Below are 23,474 nucleotides of genomic sequence, written 5' to 3' on the forward strand. Positions count from 1 at the left end.
CACCTGAATTATTTTAACTGTCTCCTTAGTGATCTCCCTGCTTCCGGCCTCTTCCCTCTGCACGCTAGCCTATATACTGCTGCCTGATTTCACCTTTCTAAAATGCTTCTTGGAACATCACTCCTCTCCTCAAACTCTTCAAATAGGTCTCTATTGCCTCTTGCATGAAATAAAGTAAAACACCAGATCATTTATTCAAGGCTGTAGTATGGCCTGGTGGAAAGAGCATGGGCCTGGGAGTCAGAAGCCCTGGGTTCTGATCCCAGCTCCACTACTTACTGGTTGTGTGACCTTGGACAAGTCATTTAATTTTTCTGTGCCCCAGTCCCCTCATCTGCAAAATGGGGACTCAATGCCGGTTATTTCTGCTTAGACTGTGAGCCCTATGTAAGACCTGATTATTCTGTATCTACCCCAGCACTTAAATAATAATAAAATAAAAATAACTGTGGTATTTATGTACCACCGTACTAAGCACTGGGATGGATACAAGCAAATCAGGTTGGACACAGTCCCTGTCCCACGTAGAGGTCACAGTCTCAATCACCATTTTACAGATGAGGTAACTTAGGCACAGAGAAGCGAAGTGACTTGCCCAAGGTCAACAGCAGACAAGTGGCAGAACTGGGATTAGAACCCATGACCTTCTGATTCCCAGGTCTGTACTCTATCCACTAGACCGCACTGCTTCTCTGGGTTCTACCGTGATTCTCCTGAATCTCATCTTGCTCCTGGCTGCCATGCTACCTTCCTAAGCAAAAGTCCCTGAGTATATGCTTGGATCGCATGAAACTTCTGAGGCACAGTGGGAGTCATTGCAGTAGTATTTGTTGAGCACTCACTGACTGCAATGTATTGTACACTGCCCATAGGGAACTTACACTTTAATGGGGAACATTACAGACATAAAAATATTTAGAAATAGAATAATCAGAATAAATACAGACATACCCCCACAATACAGCCATGATGTGTTCCTCAAACATGTGGAGGTATCATGCATGACTATACTGAGGGGCATGTTTTTCCCATATACTTACATGGAATATGTGAGGTCCTGTTCCAGAACCAGCCCTGCATGCTGCCTGGGCCCTATAGGTAAGTATCCATTGCAGTGTAAATCCCTCCTCCCTTTTAGGCATCACTAAACTATTGTTTAATCTTTGTTAAAGTAATTCAGGGCATAGCATCACAGTAGTATGAGTATTATTGTTATTATTATTATAATGGTATTAAGCGCTCACTATGTGTCAAGCTCTGTTCTAAGTGCTGGGTAGCTACAAGTTAATCAGGTTGAACACGATTCCAGTCCCTCATGGGAGAACAGGCATTGAATCCCCATTTTACATATGAGGAAACTGAGGCACAGACATTAAGTGACTTGCCCGAGGTCACACAGCAAGCAACTGGCAGAACTGGGACTGGAATCCAGGTCTTTTACTTCACAGACCTGAGCTCTTTGTACTGGTCTGCTCTGCTTTCCCTATGAATCTCCTGTGAGTATGAATCTTCGCAGGAGGCTGTCAATGTAGAAGCTTCTTCTGCTGACTGTGGTAGTGATTTTTCCATTGAAGTGAAGATTTTCTCCTGTGTAGATTGAACAACAGCCTCCACTTGTCTTCATTAAGTACTTCATAGAGGGCCATTGCCTTCTCAACACCTCTTCATACCTTTGAGCTCTCTCCAAAAGGGTCTTCGATCATTTTTGTAAATTAATTTGCTTTCTTAAAATTGAGGCAAATCTCCCTGATCTCAAAATCTTAGCTGGTAGTGGAGAGACCGTAACTTTTTTCTCTGTTTTAGCATCTTGCAGTGATGCATTGGATTGTCGAGGTGTCAAACAGTAATGGCTGTATCTCTAGATGGAAGCAGCATGGTGTAGTAGATAGAGCATGGGCCTGGGAATCAGAAAGTCATGCGTTCTAGTCCTGGCCCTGCCACGTGTCTTCCGTGTGGCCTTGGGCAAGTCACTTAACTTCTCTGTGCCTCAGTTACCTCATCGGTAAAATGGGGATTAAGACTGTGAGCCCCATGTGGAACATGGACCGTGTCCATCCTGATTTACTTCTATCCACCCGAGCATTTAGTACAGTGCCTGGCACATAGTAAGTACTTAACAAACACCATAATTATTATTGTAATTATTATTATTAAATTGTCCGCTGTACCCCTAGTAGGTGTAACCTGTGTTGTGCCTGTAATTGAATATACAATTCAGTAACTACATACCGAAGTGCTCAGGATGGGTATAAATCATTGCATAAGAGATGGAGACAGCTGGTGGGTTTGTTCAACTTTAGGGTGCTGGAAGGATTGTTGGTAGCAGGTGGGATTGTAGGAGAGCATTGAATGTGGGGAGCACTATAGTCGCGAGGATTTGAGGAGTGGGGTTCCAGGCCAGGGGAATAGCATGGGAGAAGGGACAGAGGCAGGAGAGGTGAGAGTGAGGTATACTAAGAAGGCTAGCTTGAAAGAGGTGAAGTGTGAACTGGGGAGTATAGCATATTAATCTGTACTTTCCGAGTACTTAGTACAGTGCTCTGCACACAGTAAGCGCTCAGTAAATACCATTGAGTGAATAATCGATCAGTAGTATTTATTGAGTGTCTACTCTGTGCAGAGCACTATACTAAGATCTCGGGAGAATAAAATAGAATTACTAGGTACAGTCGCTGCTGTAAAGGAATTTAAAATATAGTGGGGGAAACATACATGAATTACAGATAAGAGGAAGTGAAAGAGTATATAAAATATGTCCCTAAGTGCTACAATCGGGAGTGAGTACCTAAGTGCTTAGATGATACTGAAGGGCTAAAGTGGCAGTTGAGGGATTGAAGGTGGAAATATGAGAGATTATTTGGTTAAGGATTCCTAGAGGAGATTTGACCTTGAAGATGGGGAGAGCTGTGGTCTATCAGACATGAAACGATAGGGTGTTCCAGGCAAGGAGGAGAGACGAAAATGAGGCACGATGAGTAGGTGAGCTTGAGAGGAACTAAGAATACGAGCTGGGGTGGAGTGGGAGTAGAGTGGATAAGTAGGAAAGAGAGTGTTGTTGGAGTGCCTTAAAACCAATCATCAGGATTTTCTATGTGAAGTAGAGAGGAATGGACAACCAGTGGAGGTTTCTGAAGAGTGGGGAGAGGTGTGCAAAGCAGTGTTTCAGAAAAATGATCCAGGCAGCAGAATGAAATATTTAGATTACACTTAGATATGATGAGCAGTAGGAGTGGTCAGGAAGGACATGGAGAAGTTTCAGACCCTCTTCTAGGACTAGGGGATTAACCAGCAGTCGGAGGAGGGAGATTTGGCACCGGGGTGGGCGGGGCACATCAAGCCTCCCTTTCCCTGCTCACAAATCCAGCCCCCCCCCCCCCCGCAAATAGTGCTGGAATTAGCAGGGAAGGGAGGGAATGTGTAATGTGTGAAGGTGGGTGGATGTGCTGGAGGGAGGGGCAATCTTGATGGCTCAAATGCAAATAAAATCAACATGGAGGACAACATGTGGCTTTACTACCTGATGTTGCACCACCCTGGTTTGGTCATCTGAAGTCCAGAGGTAATCCCCAAAACTTCCTTTAGCCAATACCATAATTACAGCCTCCTCCCCGACTAAACCAGATTGACTGGGTTAAATTGCATCTCGTTTTACATTTCTCCTAGCTACCCTGCGGTGGAGATGCTAATAAGCTGGGAAGTGGCCCAAAGTTAGGCAACAGGAGGTAAAAAGAAAACAAGCACCGAATCTGAATAATCCACACAGCAGATAATTAGTTGAGGAATAATCGAGCGCTGATTGTATCTGAAAGGCCTCTTAATTGGAAAGAGGTTAACAGATGCCGCCCCATGGATGTGGTAGATGAGCTTGTACGTAAGGAAAGGTCAGAGAGTATTAAAACAAAGAGCCCTCAAAAATCTAAGCCATTAAAAGGAAATCCATTGTCCTAGAATCCCAGGTTGTGAAGTTCATTGAAAATAAAAATATTTATTTAAACACTGGTTCTTCATAATCTTTAAAATCTATGTACTGTTTGAGTTGGCTAGTTTGAAATCCATTCCATTTACTCAAGGGTGATTGATGTAATAGTCATAAATCTCACTTTCTATAGTAATGACCACTTGTAATTCACCAATACTGAGTGGTATTGAAGTTAACTGATTAGTAAAATAAAGGGGAGGTGTCAGTTCTCAAGGGATGGGATTTTCAGAATGGATCTGATAGCCTTTTTTTTTGCCTCAACTAGGCCTCCAAATTCAACTTTTTTATTTGAATTTTTCTTTCGCCATACAGCTCCCTAAAATACAATTCAGTAGCACTCACAGAAGACCTGCAAACTGATCCCTGGTCAGCAGAAAGCAGGCTTCCAGCCCAGAAAATTAGTTGAATGTGCGCTGCCTCCCTTTTTCTGTTACCTTTTCATTGAATTTTTGGAGGAATTATTTTTCCATGTCTAATCTCACGGCATGTTTGTGGCAGGAGCCATTTTAACCTAGTGACACAGTAGCAGTTAGGGATTGGTGGGTGGAGGGTGAGTGAGACTGATTTGGTGATCAAATGGAAAAATGCTAAATGGAAGGAGTTTGGTGCCCCAATGGTCCTGGAATGCCGTCTTTCACATTGTCGCTCTTATAATTGATGTGAGCCCATGGACTTTATTATTATAGTATGCCCTTTGGCTCCAATCAATCAATCAATCAATCAGTCGTATTTATTGAGCGCTTACTATGTGCAGAGCACTGTACTAAGCGCTTGGGAAGTACAAATTGGCAACACATAGAGACAGTCCCTACCCAACAGTGGGCTCACCGTCTAAAAGGGGGAGACAGAGAACAGAACCAAACATACCAACAAAATAAAATAAATAGGATAGAAATGTACAAGTAAAATAAATAAATAAATAAATAGAGTAATAAATATGTACAACCATATATACATATATACAGGTGCTGTGGGGAAGGGAAGGAGGTAAGATGGGGGGATGGAGAGGGGGACGAGGGGGAGAGGAGGGAAGGGGCTCAGTCTGGGAAGGCCTCCTGGAGGAGGTGAGCTCTCAGCAGGGCCTTGAAGGGAGGAAGAGAGCTAGCTTGGCGGAGGGGCAGAGGGAGGGCATTCCAGGCCAGGGGGATGACGTGGGCCGGGGGTCGACGGCGGGACAGGCGAGAACGAGGTACAGTGAGGAGATTAGCGGTGGAGGAGCGGATGTTGCGGGCTGGGCAGTAGAAGGAGAGAAGGGAGGTGAGGTAGGAGGGGCGAGGTGATGGAGAGCCTTGAAGCCCAGGGTGAGGAGTTTCTGCCTGATGCGCAGATTGATTGGTAGCCACTGGAGATTTTTGAGGATTTTGAGGATTTTTGAGGCTCCAGAGAGAGATGCATAACACAGGACGCGGTGTCCTTTGTTACTGCATGTCTTAATATTCCCCATCAGTGCCCATCAAATTTAAAAAGTTTTCAAGGGGCATCAGAGCGTTTTTATTATTCTTTATTTTAAGAAAATATGCTCCTAGGTTGAGAACATTATGACTTTACCTAATATGTGTTAACTGCTGTCTGTGATGTCATTCATTCATTCAATCATATTTATTGAGCACTTACTGTGTGCAGAGCACTGTACTAAGCACTTGGGAAGTACAAGTTGGCAACATATAGAGACGGTCCCTACCCAACAGTGGGCTCACAGTCTAGAAGGGGGAGACACAGAACAAAACAAAACATATTAACAAAATAAAATAAATAGAATAAATATGTACAAATAAAATAGAGTAATAAATACACACAAACATACATATATATATACAGGTGCTGTGGGGAGGGGGGGAGGGGGAGGAGGGGGAGAGGAAGGAGGGGGCTCAGTCTGGGATGGCCTCCTGGAGGAGGTGAGCTCTCAGTAGGGCTTTGAATGGTGGAAGAGAGCTAGCTTGGCGGATGTGCGGAGGGAGGGCATTCCAGGCCAGGGGGATGACGTGGGCTGGAGGTCGACAGTGGGACAGGCGAGAATGAGGCACAGTGAGGAGATTAGCAGCAGAGGAGCGGAGGGTGCGGGCTGGGCTGTAGAAGGAGAGAAGGGAGGTGAGGTAGGAGGGGGCGAGGTGATGGAGAGCCTTGAAGCTGAGGGTGAGGAGTTTTTGCCTGATGCATAGGTTGATTGGTAGCCACCAGAGATTTTTGAGGAAGGGAGTAACATGCCCAGAGCGTTTCTGGACAAAGACGATCCGGGCAGTGGCATGAAGTATGGATTGAAGTGGGGAGAGACAGGAGGATGGGAGAGCAGAGAGGAGGCAGATGCAGTAATCCAGACGGGATAGGATGAGAGCTTGAACGAGCAGGGTAGTGGTTTGGATGGAGAGGAAAGGGCGGATCTTGGCGATGTTGTGGAGGTGAGACCAGCAGGTTTTGGTGACGGATTGGATGTGAGGGGTGAACGAGAGAGCGGAGTCAAGGATGACACCAAGGTTGCAGGCTTGTGAGATGGGCAGGATGGTAGTGCCGTCAACAGTGATGGGGAAGTCAGGGAGAGGGCAGGGTTTGGGAGGGAAGACAAGGAGTTCAGTTTTGGACATGTTGAGTTTTAGATGGCGGGCAGACATCCAGATGGAGATGTCCTGAAGGCAGGAGGAGATGCGAGCCTGGAGGGAGGGAGAGAGAGCAGGGGCAGAGATGTAGATTTGGGTGTCATCAGCGTAGAGATGATAGTTGAAGCCGTGGGAGCGAATGGGTTCACCAAGGGAGTGGGTGTAAATCGAGAAAGAAGGGGACCAAGAACTGACCCTTGAGGAACCCCTACAGTAAGGGGGTGGGAGGGGGAGGAGGAGCCTGCAAAAGAGACTGAGAATGAACGGCCAGAGAGATGAGGAGAACCAGGAGAGGACAGAGTCTGTGAAGCCAAGGTTGGATAGCGTGTTGAGAAGAAGGGGATGGTCCACAGTGTCGAAGGCAGCTGAGAGGTCGAGGAGGATTAGGATAGAGTAGGAGCCGTTGGATTTGGTAAGCAGGAGGTCATTGGTGACCTTTGAGAGGGCAGTTTCCATGGAATGCAGGGGACGGAAGCCAGATTGGAGGGTGTCGAGGAGAGAGTTGGCATTGAGGAATTCAAGGCAGCGCGTGTAGATGACTCGTTCAAGGAGTTTGGAAAGGAATGGTAGGAGGGAGATAGGGTGTTAACTAGAAAGTGAGGTGGGGTCAAGAGAGGGTTTTTTTAGGATGGGAGAGACGTGGGCATGTTTGAAGGCAGAGGGGAAGGAACCAGTGGAGAGTGAGCGGTCGTAAATGAAAGTTAAGGAGGCTTATTTTTTGCCATCACATAGTAGTTGTTATCTGCTATCTGTGATATCATCATCTGCCTGTTCTATTATTGCCATAGCATGTTAATTGTCAACTACCCTCTCTGATGTCATCACCTACTTTTATCATTGCTACTGTGTTATTGCTTCTGCATTTCAATTGTTAACCTCCTGCTGTGCTGTCATTTACCTTGCTGACCTCACCATGAACTGTCAATTCCCCTGCTCCCAACTGCCATTCCCATTCCTCACCTTCCCCTTCCCTTCTCCCACCCAGCTCTTTCCCTCCCTTTCCCCCACCCCTCCCCCTCACCCCCTAGCCAGGATTCCTCTGTACCAGCGCCAACCCTCAACTCCTCCCTCCTAGCCCCCTCCCTCCCCTCCTCCCCGCCCCCACCCCATCCCAGTTCTCCTTTCTCATCTACACCCCTCTTCCCACTCTCCCCGCCCAGGCTCCCGCCAACTCATCCCAATCCAAACCCTCCCCACCCCTCGCACCCTTCCCCCTCCCTCCCCTCCCTCCACAGCTGCTGCCAAGTGTGGCCTCTGGAGCCCCCGCTCCATTATAGGTAAGCTCCCTTTCATCCTGGACCTATTCCTTTCCAGCTCTCTACTCCTCGCTCTAACTGAAACATGGCTGTCTCCAGACAACACAGTCTCTTCTGCTGCTCTCTCCAGTGGAGGCCTCTTCTTCTCCCACTCCCCCAGACTAACCAGAAAAGGAGGAGGTGTCGGTTTCCTTCTCACCCCCCAATGTCACTTTTGCACTATCCCTCCTTCCCCTTCCCTTTCCTTCCCTTCCTTTGAAACCCACATTATTCGCCTCTACCACCCCCTCCAGATTGTTGTAGCCGTCATCTACCGCCCCCCTGGCCCCACCTCCAACTTTGTTAACAGTTTTGACACCTTCCTCACCTTCCTTCTCTTCTTTTCCATGCCCACTCTGATCCTCGGAGACTTCAACATCCACATGGATATCCCTGGTGACTCCTCTGCCGCCCGCCTTCTATCTCTCCTTGACGCGGTTAACCTCCTGCCCCACCCCACCTTGCCCACTCACCAATTTGGTCACACCCTCGACCTCATCATCTCCTATCGCTGCACTGTGTCCACCCTCACCAACTCTGAAATCCCTCTCTCTGATCATAACCTTCTCACCTGCCTCCTCACTCACACTCCTCTCCCCTGTAAATCTATATTACTACCTCACAGAAACCTCCGCTCTCTCATCCCCATCCATCTTTCTGAGCACCTCACACCCCACCTCACCTCCCATTCCTCTCTACCCAGTCTTGTTGATCAGGTTACTGCTCTCAACTCTACCCTTTCTTCTCAGCTCGACTCCCTCGCTCCCCTTTCCCTTCACCGCTCTCATACCACTAACCCACAGCCCTGGATCACTGCCACTGTCCACCTCCTTCGCTCTTATGCTCAAGGTGCTGAACGCTGCTGGCAAAAGACTAAACACCAAGCCAACCGCGTACACTTCAAGTTTATCCTTTCCTGCCTTAACTCTGCCTTCTCCTCTGCCAGACAAAACTATTTCTCCTCCCTTATTGACACCCATGCCCATCATCCCCATCAGCTCTTTGGTACATTTAACTCCCTTCTCAGGCCCCCTGTTCCTCCCCCTCCTCCTTCCCTCACTCCCAACGATCTGGCCTCCTACTTCATTAATAAAATTAATTCCATCAGGTCTGAGCTCCCCAAAGTCACTCCTCCCCCTTCTCCAACCCCCCCGGCTCTCAACTCTCTCCGCTACTCTCCCATCCTTCCCAGCAGTATCCTCAGATGAGATCTCCTCCCTCCTCTCAAGTGCTACTCTGGCTGCCTGTGCTTCTGACCCCATTCCCTCTCATCTTATGAAATCTCTCACCCTGTCCCTCCTCCCCTCCTTAACTTCCATCTTCAACCACTCACTCTACACTGGTTCCTTCACCTCTGCCTTCAAACATGCTCACGTCTCCCCCATCCTAAAAAAACCCCTTTCTTGACTCCACCTCCCTTTCTAGTTATCGCCCTATCTCCCTCCTACCTTTCCTTTCCAAACTCGTTGAACGAATCGTCTACACCCACTGCCTCGAATTCCTCAACGCCAACTCTCTCCTCGACCCCCTCCAATCTGGCTTCCGTCCCCTACATTCCATGGAAACTGCCCTCGCAAAGGTCACCAATGACCTCCTGCTTACCAAATCCAAAGGCTCATAATCTATCCTAATCCTCCTCAACCTCTCAGCTGCCTTCGACACTGTGGACCACCCCCTTCTCCTCAACATGCTATCCAACCTTGGCTTCACTGACTCCGTCCTCTCCTGGTTCTCCTATCTCTCCGGCTGTTCATTCTCAGTCTCCTTTGCGGGCTCCTCCTCCCCCTCCCGTCCCCTTACTGTAGGGGTTCCTCAAGGGTCAGTTCTTGGTCCCCTTCTGTTCTCTATCTACACTCACTCCCTTGGTGAACTCATTCGCTCCCACAGCTTCAACTATCATCTCTACGCTGATGACACCCAAATCTACATCTCTGCCCCTGCTTTCTCTCCCTCCCTTCAGGCTCGCGTCTCCTCCTACCTTCAAGACATCTCCATCTGGATGTCTGTCCGCCATCTAAAACTCAATATGTCCAAGACTGAACTCCTTATCTTCCCTCCCAAACCCTGCCCTCTCCCTGACTTTCCCATCACTGTTGACGGCACTACCATCCTTCCCATCTCACAAGCCTGCAACCTTGGTGTCATCCTCAACTCTGCTCTCTCGTTCACCCCTCACATCCAGTCCGTCACCAAAAACTGCCGGTCTCACCTCTGCAACATTGCCAAGATCCGCCCTTTCCTCTCCATCCAAACCACTACCCTGCTGGTTCAATCTCTCATCCTATCCCGACTGGATTACTGCATCAGCCTCCTCTCTGATCTCCCATCCTCCTGTCTCTCCCCACTTCAGTCTATACTTCACGCTGCTGCCCGGATCATCTTTGTGCAGAAACGCTCTGGGCATGTTACTCCCCTCCTCAAAAATCTCCAGTGGCTACCACTCAACCTACGCATCAGGCAAAAACTCCTCACTCTTGCCTTCAAGGCCCTCCATCACCTCGCCCCCTGCTACCTCACCTCCCTTCTTTCCTTCTACAGCCCAGCTCGCACCCTCTGCTCCTCTGCTGCTAACCTCCTTACTGTGCCTCGTTCTCACCTGTCCGCCGTCGACCCCTGGCCCACGTCCTCCCCCTGGCCTGGAATGCCCTCCCTCCGCAAATCCGCCAAGCTAGCTCACTTCCTCCCTTCAAAGCCCTACTGAGACCTCACCTCCTCCAGGAGACCTTCCCAGACTGAGTCCCCTTTTTCCTCTCCCCCTCCCCACCCCCCTGCCCTACCTCCTTCCTCTCCCACTGCACCTGTGTATATGTTTGTACATATTTATTACTCTATTTTACTTGTACATATTTACTATTCTATTTATTTTATTTTATTAATATATTTTGTTTTGTTCTCTGTCTCCCCCTTCTAGACTGTGAGCCCCCTGTTGGGTAGGGACTGTCTCTATATGTTGCCAACTTGTACTTCCCAAGCGCTTAGTACAGTGCTCTGCACACATTAAGCACTCAATAAATACGATTGAATGAATGCATGTGTTCATAAACATCTGTTTAATACTGCATGCAAGCATGTCTGAATGTACTACTGAGCAACGGTGTTTTAAAGCCATAATTAAGAGACTAGTTGCAAGTTACTCAATTTGCAAATGAGTGAATCAGAAAACCAATACAAAAGCAATGATGGGGCAATTCCAAAATGTACTCACCTAATTTAGTGTGGTGGTTATTCTTTATTTTAAACTATTTAGAATAATGCTTCATAATATGCCAATGGATGTCTTGTAATATAGTCTGTACAAGTAAGGACATTTCAGAAATGAGACTTCTTTTCTGCTCTGTGCTTTCACATCTCAGAGAATTTGTAAACTTGCTCAGGTTTTTAAGAAAATTATCTGGTTTAGTGCCTTGATGGAATTAAAAAAAGCAATCGGGTTCAGCTACATAATTTTATGTTAAATGTGGCCTAATTTAAATCTAAAAAAAACACAACTGAAGGGTTGGAGGATGCATTGTTTCAAAGGTAAGGTTTTTGGGTTTTTTTTGTCCCTTTTGGATTTGATAAAGCAACTCAAAAGTAGGCATGTTTCTCAAGATACATGCATTTGGGGTTCCATATTGTTCACTAACCTAGGCTTTGTTGTTTGAGCTGCATCTGTCTTTAATTTTCTAGAGTCTCATTTTTGTGTGTTTACCTTCTTGCAGGACCTAAATAGGAATATCCATATGAATAGCAGCAGTAACAGTTTTTCAAAGCCCCACAAGTTAATGAAGGAGCACAAGGAAAAACCCTCTAAAGACTCAAAAGAGCATAAAAGTGCCTTCAAAGAACCTTCCAGGGAACACAACAAATCTTCCAAAGAATCCTCTAAGAAACCCAAAGAAAACAAACCCCTAAAAGAAGAAAAAATTGTTCCTAAGTTGGCCTTCAAGGAACCTAAACCCATGTCAAAAGAATCTAAATCTGAAAATAACTTACTTACTCTCACAGGCGGGCAGCAGCAAGACAAGAAGGCACCTAGTAAAAGGCCCTCTATTTCAGATTCCGAGGAACTTACAGCCAAAAAGAAGAAGAAAAACACCTCAGAGGCTTTATTTAAAAGTTTTTCTAGTGCTCCCCCACTGATACTCACTTGTTCTGCTGACAAAAAACAGATAAAAGATAAGTCGCATGTCAAGATGAGTAAAGTCAAAATGGAAAGTGAGGCGACAGAGAAGAAGAAATCGAGTTTGCCACTGTTTGATAATATTGTGGATCCCAATGACTCTGACATGGAGGAAAACCTGTCTTCAAAATCTGAAGTGAGTGTCCCTTATTTTTTTCTTCCCCCTTCTCTGGGTTTTCCCAGGTTTTTTTCTTGATTGGTTAAGTTTTGGAAAAGTCTGCTAAAAGTTGAATCTATACATTCAATGGAAAATAAACTGGGCACAACTCCATAAAGAATCCTCATGATACCTGGTGTCAGGGTGGGATTATGGTAGGAGTTGAAATTGTTAACTGGGTTTGCAGCCTTGTGAGTGTGATGTTTATGCAATTCTGAGTGTCAAGGAAGTGGTATACCACAATATGCTCAGTAGGAGGCTGGGGCGGGTGAGTGGGGGTCCACTGGATGATGAATGGAATGCCTTCCTGCTCCCTTCTTTCTCTAGTGTCCCAGAAAAAAACTGTCACTTGCCTGAGGCAATCAAGTACATGGTTTCATTTTATGCCTTTTACTTTAATGGGAATGGGACCTGTGCCTGCTGTAGAATTGTACAGCTGCTTCCCTCTCCCCTTGCCCTTTGTCCCTTCAAACAACTCCCTGCTTGGTTGGAATGGAAGGAGGAAGTGGCAGTGGGTGGTAGTTTTCTGCACTTTCTCTGGTAATTTAGCCTGTGGTCATCGCTCTACCTGGCACTCCTTTTCCATGGTCCTTGTTCTAATAACCACTGATTTATATAAGCAGGCAGTAATATACTGTATAATATACAGAGCAGGATGCAAAAAACAACAGTCTGTAGTGGTAGGGAGGGAGGAAGGGGCTGGGCAAAGCTAAAGTTATTCAGTTGGGTACTTCAGTCAAAACAATAAAAGGAGTATATTTGATTTTGCGTCAAAGTTAATTGAAAAGTTTTGAAGTTGAAAAGATCAGCTACATGTTTTTCACTATCCATCCAGACTTTGTAACATAAAGTTTATCTCCGATAGCTCACCTCTGAACAATGTCAGTCTCCCCTGTGAGATGTCATTACAGTCAGGGTTGCTTTAGCCTTCCACCTTCAGTATAATACTGATGGGGGTCAGGATGAAAGGTTAAGCAGTTGCTGATGTTAATGGCCAGTTGCCCCTGGAGGGAAAAAAAAAGAAAGTTAGAAATACTTATTTTGAGTTGAGTGTTTCTCCGAGGTCTCCGTTGGTTACTCATGAAGTAGTTTTCTAAACTTGCAAGCTAATAGACTGTGGTAATGTGAGTACTGTTGTAGGTATTACTATTTTGGACATTTAAACTTCCTTTCTTAGAATCTCAAGTTGCTTTGCACATGCTGGGAGACATCAGTGTAACACTCCTCTGCAGAGTGGCAGCCTCTACTTGGTTTTTGTTTGTATTTTATGATGGAATTTGGGAAAACCACTCCCAGTCACGTGTTTGAAAATGATGTTGAAGAGGTATCATTTAAGTCATTTGGAAATTTCTTACACATGTCATTTGCTTTGATCATCTAGTGATTTGTACAGTTTTCCCCAAACTCCCCTTTTGGTTTCCATCCTGTGCAACTTCTGGTATTCATGCATGATTTGTTGAAGTTAGAGTCCATGTTATTGCTTGTCAAAAAATTATTCACCTAGAAATTCAAGGTTTGGGCAATGTGAACAAATTACAGCGAAAATTTGAGGACTGAGTTACCTTCTTTTGTGCTATAGTTACCATAAATCATTTATCTTCCAAATTGGTAAAATGGAAATACCCGGTTATTTGACTGGATTTGTGAAGCTGTTACATTCTGCTTCCGTCTTTTTCTGTTCCTTTAGTTTCTATTGCTCTTAAAATAGAATTGTGATTAAAGATGTCTTTTCATGTATTAATAATGAACATTTCATGGAGAATGTCTAGTGATACCATTCAGAAGCATATTTGAAGTGGCAGTGTTTATTAAGTGTCTGCTGTGTGTAAAGCACTGAACTAAGTTCTGGGAAAGAATACACGAGTGAGAATTAGACATGGTTCCTGGTCCTCATTGAGCTCACAGTATAAGAATGAGGGGGATTGAGTGGTGGTTGGGGGAGAGGTGACTAGCAACAGCACTTGAGAAATGAAGTAATAAAATTACAAAACAACATAAAGGACAAGAATAAATATGAGAAATAAAACCAAACAGAGCAGTAGAATACTATGGCTAGAAGAGCAAAGGTGCAGGCTCGTAGCAACTCAGAGTCCAAAAGTCACAGCTGCAGTAATAATTATAATAATTGTATCTGCTAAGTGCCTACCATGTTCCAGGCACTGTACTAAGCGCTGGGGTAGATACAAAGTAATCAGGTTGGCCACAGTCCCGGTCCCACATGGGACTCACAGTCTTAATCCCCATTTTATAGATGAGGTAACTGAGGCACAGAGAAGTGACATGACATGCCCAAGGTCACACAGCAGACAAGTGGCAGAGCCGGGATTAGAACCCAAGGCCTTCCGACTCCCAGGCCCAGGCTGTATCCACCAGGCAATGCTGCCACAGGAGCAACTGCTACAGCCTTCCCAATGGTCTAAATGTTGTGGGAGCCTCACCTTACCACTGCTGTGTCCTTACCATGAGGTGCAAGGCAGGAGGGGAGTGAGGATAATGTGGAGCGAAAGCAGCACAAGCTCCTGGTGAAGCAGCTTAGCTGTCCAGTAGTTTGGGAGGCGAAGAAGCAGCTGCCAAACCAGTGTACCATTTAGTTTTTATGCATTTCTTCTCTGACAAGGAGTAGTCAGAGCAGTATTCATAAAGGGCAACTGAACGTTCCAGTTAAGATCAAATAACTGATTCGGTCTTTGCTCCAGATAATGATCTCAATTAGATGTTCCTTGTTATAGGACATAAACCTGGAAAAGGTTTCTTAGTGTTTTAGTGAACCTCCCTGACCTCTATCCCTGTTTGAGGCATTCGGACACTGAAGCGATGACCTGAAATCTGCTTTCTTTCTCACTCATTTAGAAGGAAAATCATGTTTGCATAGAAACACTTTTATTATTGTGATGGGTAGTTTGTATAGGAACATCAGGGCTAGTGGTGCAGTAGCTATAATGAGGCTTACTGGAAAGCTGCAGTCTTTTAGGGAACGGGGACTGTGTCCAACCTGATTTGCTTGTATCCACTAGTACAGTGCCTGGCACATAGCAAGCGTTAACAAATACCACAATTATTATTAGTTTCCCACTATCGTGGGTGCCATGCTAGCATCCCAGTTAAGGGGTAGAAGGTGTTGGAGGAGGGGACTGATGTGCGACAAGTACTTCTGGTAGACAGGATCTCAGAAACACTAGGTTGTTACAAGGTGTGCCCAGGCTCAAAGTATAAGGTAGTATTTTTGAGACTACAACTTCCCAGTCAGTTATTGACAGGACTCATGGTGCCTTTTTTCAATTGGGAATTTTTGTTTAAATTTCTAAAATATAAATGCTTGAGGGAAAAAATAGTTGGAGCAAATAATAATAATTTATAACTTTGGTACTTTGCTAAGTGCTTCCTAAATGCCAAGCACCGGGGTCTTGTCTTATGCCATCTAGTCATCTCCGTCCCATAGCGACACCATGGGCACATCTCTCCCAGAGTTCCCCACCTCCATCTGCAGTTGTTTTAGTAGTGTATCCATAGAGTTTTCTTGGTAAAAGTACTGAAGTGGTTTACCACTGCCTCCTTCTGCAGAGTAAATTTGAGTCTCTGCCCTCAACATTCTCCCCTGCTGCTGCTGCCCAGCACAGGTGAGTTTTGACTTGTAGCAGATTGCCTTCCTCTCGCTAGCCACTGCCCAAGCTAGGAATGGAATGAATATGCCTCTGCTTGACTCTCCCTCCCATAGACGAGACTGGTAGAGTATTGGAAACTCCAGGTGTGACCCTGAGAGGAGAGTGCTGGGTTAGATATGTCAGTCAGATTGGACCCAGTCCTTGTCCCACATGGGACTCACACTTTTGATCCCCATTTTACAGATGAGGTAACTGAGGCCCATAGAAGTGAAGTGACTCACCCAAGGTCACATGGCAGTCACGTGGCAGAGCTGGGATTAGAGCCCAGGTCCTTCTGACTCCCAAGCCTCTGCTCTATCCACTAAGTCACACTGCTTCTCTAAGCAAATGGCAGTTTACCCTGAATTTTATCTTGAGAAGATGCAAGACTTAATGCTATGCATATATTAAGATGCTGTAAATGTAAATACAGGACTGTGGGTGTTTGTGAACATCGGGTTGTCCTCCTGCCGAAGCAGAAGTGTTTCTGGATATAAATTAATTTCTAGAATCTGCATTGTCTCTTTAGACACTAGGTTGCCATTTCATCTATTGAAATAGTAATTTATAAATGTGATCTATATAAGTAAGCTTTGTGATCATCTTTGTACCAAATTTATTAAACATTCTTCTGTCTACCGGAATAATCCCAAGTGTCTAATCTCAAAAAATGTGATATTGCTGTGATGACTCCTAGGAATAGGAGACAGGCATTTTGATATTCTTCTTCTGCCTTTTTAAATCCTAGGAAAAGGAGGAATTTTGAGGGGATTCTTTTCGCCAGTCATTAAACTATAATCATTTCATATTGACTAATGAAGGGAACTGGGTTCATGTGAAGAGGGATGTGATTGTATCTGTGGGGTTGTGTAGGAAGTTAAATCAGTTTACTGACTTGTCATTTTTTGGAGGGGTTGTTGGAGAGAATTGTTTAGATTTGTTCTACTTGTCCACTAGTGTCTGATCTAATAATGATCTTGTACCTACTCCAGTGCTGAGTACAGTGCTTGGCACCTTGTAAGGGCTTAATAAGCATCTGGGTCATCATCTTCATGTCTGTCTCCCCCTCACTGGATTGTAAGCTTTTTGAGGTCAGGGATCATGTCTAGTAATTCCATTGTACTCTCCCACACTCTTAGTGCAGTACATGCAACACATAGTAGATACACAGTAAATACTCCTGGTTGATTGATTGATTGAATATTTTTCATCTATATGTTTATACATTGGTAAGATAATGTCTCCTTCCCCTGTACTACCCTGTAACATGGCCTTGTGCCCCCCCAAATAAACAACAGTCCATAGCTTGGCAGCCACCTGAGGCAACTGTCCAAATGATTCTGCTGGGAGTCCAATGGCTGCCTTGCCCTTCCTCATGACACCTAATGGGAGGCATTTGTTGACTGTAGACTCTGTTAGTGCTCAGGAGGGATTTTTCTGCCTTAACCTGAAAGCTAAAAGGGGAGAATTGATTTCACCCTTTTCTCCATGGATCCCGAGAGCTGCAAGGGGAGAATTGATTTCACTAATCAACAATCACTAGGCTAGAAGTTTTAAATGATATTCAGTCTAGAGAGTACTTAATGAGCCAGATTTCCCCCTAAGCTATTTCCTGTTGGGGGGTTAGGTACCTTTGGAAGCTGCATTAACTCTTTCGAGGCAATAGGGTCCTATTCAGTACACTGAAACACTAAATCTTTGTGGCCTGAAAGGATCAAAATATCCCCGACTGTCCATCTGAAACGTTCATCGTGGTTATCATTGATTATTATCAAATTGTTTTGTTGTATAGAAAGAAGAATCTGAGTATGGTTTTTATTTCTTTATTAACAAAAGAGTTCACAACAATGTTTCAATATGATGAGAGTAATTTCTGAAGTTAAAATAAAATAGAATAATGTCTTATCCAACAAGCTGTTTTATAAAACACTCTTTTATTTCTTCCCCCTCTATTTCCCCCATTTTTTAGGGAGAAACTTAATTCTGGTGCAAAAGGTAGGGATGGTAAATGAACACTTAGTGTTTTCATCAGGCTTTCTTGAAATGAACAGGAGAAAATATCAGGCACTTCGCATCATCAGACAAAGGATTTAAATCATGTCCTTTGACTTTTGGTTTGGAGGTGTATATTATTAGGCAAAAGGGGAAAATCGACTCTTTGGGTGACTGCATTTTTGTTTTTCTTGGGTAGGTTGGTAGCTGGGATGCATGGTATAAACCTAAAACCACTCAAGTTAATTTTTTTTTTCCTCTGGCTCCTTCTCCCCCTCTCCTCCCCTTCCTCCCTTACCCCAGTGTTGATTGCCCTGTTTAATCTGTCTGGAACCGGTAATAAATAGCCTGCTGTTGAAGCATCAACCGTAGGTTTTTATTTGATGGAAGGTTGTCACAGTTGGAGAAGAAGGTCTTTATTTTATTTTCAAAGTGGCTTTTTAATGACTTGTTCCTGTAGCACATGCGAGGGCTGTAAAATCTGAAACTCTACAATTATACAGACCCTTCATTATGAGGCTCTACTGGTACTCTTGAGGGGGTATTTCCTTTGGATTTCCCTGGTTTCTGTGGCGTTTAACTGGGTGGAAAATTACATTTGAGAGTGAAATTTATTGTATCCTCAACCCATGGTTAACAATTTTTCATTTTTGAAGAAATTTGACTTCATGTTTTGAATGTAGAGTAGCCAGACTGACCCGACTGCAGTTATTTTGTTTTCTCTGTCGATCCTGATTTACCTGTCAAGGAGGGCTAGAAGTCCATTATGCGATGATATTTTCTCCCTTTTGTCTTGCAGGGAGCCTTGTACAGTTGTGACTAATTGAGCTCCCCAAACATCTTTGAAAAAACTGTTTAGATGTAGCTTTATCCACAATACCTCAAAATGAGTTGTTTCGAAAATACAGGGTTTGGAAAACATGCATAATGAGCCAGATGGTTGTACTTGTGTTAACTCTTTTAGCCCGCTAGGGTATTGTTGAGTAAATTACTGTTTCAGCGTACAGGCCAGGCTCTTTATGTAATAGTCCTAGCTGTCATCTTTAGACAGAAAGCCAAAGATACTCTTCATTTTACCACTAAAGAGGCTTATTAAATTAAATGCAAAGCCAACCAGTGAGTATCCCATTATTTCTGAAATTCTAAACCTATAAGAAATAGAAACATATGGCTCCCATAGCAACCATATCCTTACCCTCTGTTTATTTGTATTGTTGTGAATTATTGGATTTCATACACACCCAAACACATGTTCATGCATATGCAATCAGATGGAACTGCTGAAGGAAATCATAACTTGGAGTTTCCAGGTTTTATGACATTTGGGATAGCTTCCTTATCACTGGGCTAGCGAGTAATAAGGTATATTTATATTACTGTAGACATGTAAAGATCTGCAGTGTGTGTATATGCGTATATACACACATATATATTTTATAGTATCATATATAATATAGATGTCTCTGAGTATGTGTGTATCTATATATTTAGAGAGAGAAAGAGACTCAAGAAGGAAAACTATATGAATAGATTATTTGTTCTTCATACTTGAAGACTCTGCTGCTGACAGTGGAATTCTCCTGTGGGTGCGTATGTGGCTGAAAAGGCCTATGTGGAATCCACTGTCTCAACGATGATATGAACACACAAAGAATGTCCCTTGTTGTGCTGGCATGTTTGTTGTTTGCAGATAGGCAAGGAGATCACCAAATATCCAGGCTTACTCTGAGGATTTCATAAAGGGCCGACTTCTGCCATTTCAAGTTCACTTGGCCCTGTGGTATCCCAGCTCTCTCTCTTTTGCTAGATAAGTCTTCTATTCCTCGGTCATCTGATCCCACACCCCCAACAACTCTCTGAACATTTAACTCTCTTCTTAAATCCCCAGTGCCACCACCCCCTCTGTCTTAAACCCCTGAAAACCTCACCAACTACTTTGTTGGCAGAATTGAAACCATCAGGCAGAAACTTCCTCAGGTTTCTCCAACACCACCTCACTTCTCCGCCATCCCCATCTCATCGTTCCCCTGCTAAAGAGGTATGTAGACCATCTGCTCTCTAAATCCACCTACTGTACCTGGGCCACTGAACCTTGTCCTTTCTCACTTCCTAAAAACACTTGCTCCCACTCTTCTCCCCTCCCTCACTGCTCATCCTCTATTGGCTCCTTTCCTTCTGCTTTCAGACATGCCCATGTTTCCCCTTTACTTATTCCCCTTCAACTTTCACCCCATCTCCCTGCTCCCACTCCTGTCCAACCACTGCCATCACTTTCTGGCCACTAAATCTCTTTTTGACCCACTACACTCAAGCTTTCAGTCCTTTCATTCCTCTGATACTGCACTCTCTAGTTTCCAATAGCTGCAGTCAAGCAATCAATAGTATTTACCAAGTACTTACCATGTGCAGAGCAGTATACTAGACACTTGGGAGAGAACAGTTCAACGGAGTTGGTGTACATGTTCCCTGCCCACAAGGAGCTTACAGTCTAGAGGGCCTGTCTTATAGCCAGACTTGTGGACTCTACTTTGGCCTCTCGGCTGCTTTTGATACCATTGACCACTCCTTCCTCATTGAAATGCCATCAAGCCTCAGTTTTACCAACCCAGTACCAACCTGCCTTTCCTTCCACCTTTCGGACTGCTGGCTCTTCTTCTACTTGTCTTCCCTCAACTGTTGATGACATGCAAAGCTCTGTTCTGGGTCCCCTATTTTTCTCACTCTGCACCACCTCTAAACAGATGACTCACACATCTACCTACAGCTCTGACTTATCATCTGATCTGCAATCCTGCATCTCTTCAATCAATCAGTGGTATTTTCTGAGCGCTTATTGTGTGCGGAGCACTGCACTGAGCACTTGGGAAAGTGCAGTACAGTTGGTAGATGCAATCCTGGAACTTTCCATTAGGAAATTCCTTTCCAAAAAATATATCTTTTTCCGTGCAGGCTTCTCCATGGTGACCCAGATGTTCCCAGTGAGTGAGTGAGTGAGTGACTTCTGAGGAAAAATTAGGCACTTTTGGAAGGTGCTTGAACAGTTCAGTTTACCAACTTGTGCTCTAGGAAACCTGAAGCGGATATATTATACGTAGTAGAGGACTGAATTCCTGATTTAGGGAGCTGGGAGAATGATTATCTGATCTTCAGTCTCTTGATTTCAGAGTACTTAGGCATTTTGATGAAATAAGAAATACTTTTGTCTCAACTTTATCTATATTCAGTTTTGACAGTTAAGATATTTGTAACATTTTATGTGTCTAGATGCATTCAGGCCTAATTATATTTGGCTCTGAAGAGTTGAAACCTTAATTGAGGCAACATTCTTACAAACCCAGATCTAATCTTCTGGGTTCATTTAGAGAGTTAAAGGCATTCTTGATTTGCTTTAGTGAGTTTCCAAATCTAACTTAACTCTTAAAGCTACATTCCATAGTAGCGTCATAAATTTATTAAGACTGACCTGTAGGTTTCTTTCGATTTAGCTTTTGAAAGGCCCATATGTTTGAGGAAGTTCGGAATCTAGGGCAAATCGTTAATGGCTGGAAAAACTTTAAAACAAGTTGCAGTCTGAATTTTGGTTTAAAAGTAAAAAGCGTTCCCAGGAATTTATTTACAGGCTAAAATGCTGGAGAGCCCCCAAGTCCTTTCTTGTTTCACTTCAATCGTAAGCTCCTTGTGGACAAAGACTACATCTACGGACTCGGCTGTATTGTGCTCTCCTGAGTTCTTAGTGCAGTGCGATAAGTGCTCAATAAATAGTATTGATTGATTAAGTGATTCTCACCCTCAGATATCCAATCATCTCAAAGCATAGATCAAAAAGATGCTAATTAACATTATCTTTTTAAAATGTAAAGATTGAAAATTGAAAGGATGTGATGGGTCCTACAGAAAAAGGTGGGCTATTCAAAATGGGTGTGTGCTGATTTGGCTCTCTCCGTGCATTTACGTGGACATGCGTTGTACTAGATTGACTTGAATCAAGAGGCTTTCCCTTAATAGCAGAAATGCATTTACGGGATCTCTGAAGGCTCAGGAATAGACTCCAGACCCAGGACTCAAGTGCTGTTATCTTTCTGAAATAGAATAGTGAGTATTTGAGTGGGTAATTTCAGGTAATATAAGCTCTTAGAGGGCAGAGAGTGGGTTGGATGTATGTTCTCTCCGTGCCTGGCACATTCTGTGCATTCAGATAAACAGATTGTTCAAATGGGTAAAGTCCCAGAGCCAGTAAGCTTTCCTTGGAAACTTTATTAATTCTAAGACCACTGCCTAATATACTTTTAGGATTTGCTTTAGAGATAATCTCAGGTAATTGAGAAGTAGAGTGGCCTAGTAGAGCACAGGCCTGGGAATCAGGAGGACCTGGATTCTAATCCTGGCTCTACCACTTGTCTACTGTGTCACCTTGGGCCAGTCACTTAACTTCTCTGTGCCTCAGTTATCTCACCTGAAATGGGGATTAAGATTGTGAGTCCTAAGTGGGACAGGGACAATATCCAACCGAATGATCTTGTATCTACCCCAGTCCTTATGAGAGTGCCTGGTACATAGAAAGCACTTAAGTCAATACTATTAAAAAAAATCTCTTCTGGAGGATCCCAAATCAAATATTTATCAATGACAACAGATCTTTTACAGATGGCAGTGCCATATATTGGCAGAAAAAGTGCAATTACTTTTCCTGATTTTTGTATCGCAAACTCTCTGATTTGCTCATGAATTTCTGGACTGCATTTTCAATTTCTTCGTTCTGTGAAGGAGAGGGCTGTCGATGGAGGAGCAGGGGAGACTATGTGAAGCCACATGCTTGGAGCTCTGGCTCCCAGGCACTGCACTGGGATGGCCCTGACTTTTCCTCCGCTCTGTCCAGTCCGTCCTCCCCACCCCAAGACAGAGACACACACAAACACACACACACCCCATACCCCCTTCCTCCTTCGCTTCCACACCCACACATCCTTCCGGATGAGCATAGCATCAAGAAAAGAGCCAGTCAACACCAGTCAGTCTGCTGTCTGCCTGAGTCCAGGCATGACTGTCTCTTAAAGGGGACAGCAGTGGCTTAGGGGTTTAGGTTTAGGTGGGGTTTACGTGGCCCCCCAGCTGGGATCCCCATTGCCTCCCCTCCCAACTACGAGACTGCAAGGTGACTTCTTGGATGGTTGGAGAATGGGAGCGGGTTTTGCCGCAGTCACGTTGCACAGGCCTGAGCTGGCGTCAACTCATTCTCTGCCCTCCCCTGCAGTGTCTCAAGGTGCAGCCGCTGTTGCGGGGGCCAAACTGGAATGAGAGCGGGACTGGAGTGCCGGAGGAACTGCCCAGCCTCCCCGAGCCCTGACCTGACCATTCCTATCGTGCAGTGCTTCACTCACCCTCACTGAGAAGCCTTGTCCCAAGCTTGACCCTGCCACCACCTGCATCCTCCTAGATGAGGCGGGCCCAAGGAGTTGTTACCAGTAACCGCACTGCTGGGCAGACTCGGTGAAATGACTACTTCCCTCCTTACAAGAGCTTCTCCAGCTGCCCCTCAGTTACCCCCACGGCCTGGCCTGGAGTTGTGGATGGTTGGATCCCCAGGCCCACAGTTCTTGGGGTTTTAAAGCCCTTTGCATCTGCTGCCTCCTCCCCACACCAGCTCATCATCATCATCA

General features: G+C 44.7%; 1 protein-coding gene across 6 annotated transcripts in view; it reads left to right on the top strand.

Annotated features, from left to right (window-relative positions):
• MLLT3 (MLLT3 super elongation complex subunit) overlaps positions 1-23,474 on the top strand; it is a 235,833-nt gene that overhangs the window by 153,038 nt on the left and 59,321 nt on the right. For all 6 annotated transcript variants that reach the window (XM_038771335.1, XM_038771338.1, XM_038771337.1 and 3 more), the window contains one exon: positions 11,567-12,163. In XM_038771335.1, the coding sequence (XP_038627263.1) occupies positions 11,567-12,163 (597 nt within the window). The remainder of the gene's footprint in view (positions 1-11,566; positions 12,164-23,474) is intronic.

This window comes from Tachyglossus aculeatus, chromosome X2 (genome assembly GCF_015852505.1).
Source record: "Tachyglossus aculeatus isolate mTacAcu1 chromosome X2, mTacAcu1.pri, whole genome shotgun sequence".
In the NCBI taxonomy this organism is placed as follows: domain Eukaryota; kingdom Metazoa; phylum Chordata; class Mammalia; order Monotremata; family Tachyglossidae; genus Tachyglossus; species Tachyglossus aculeatus.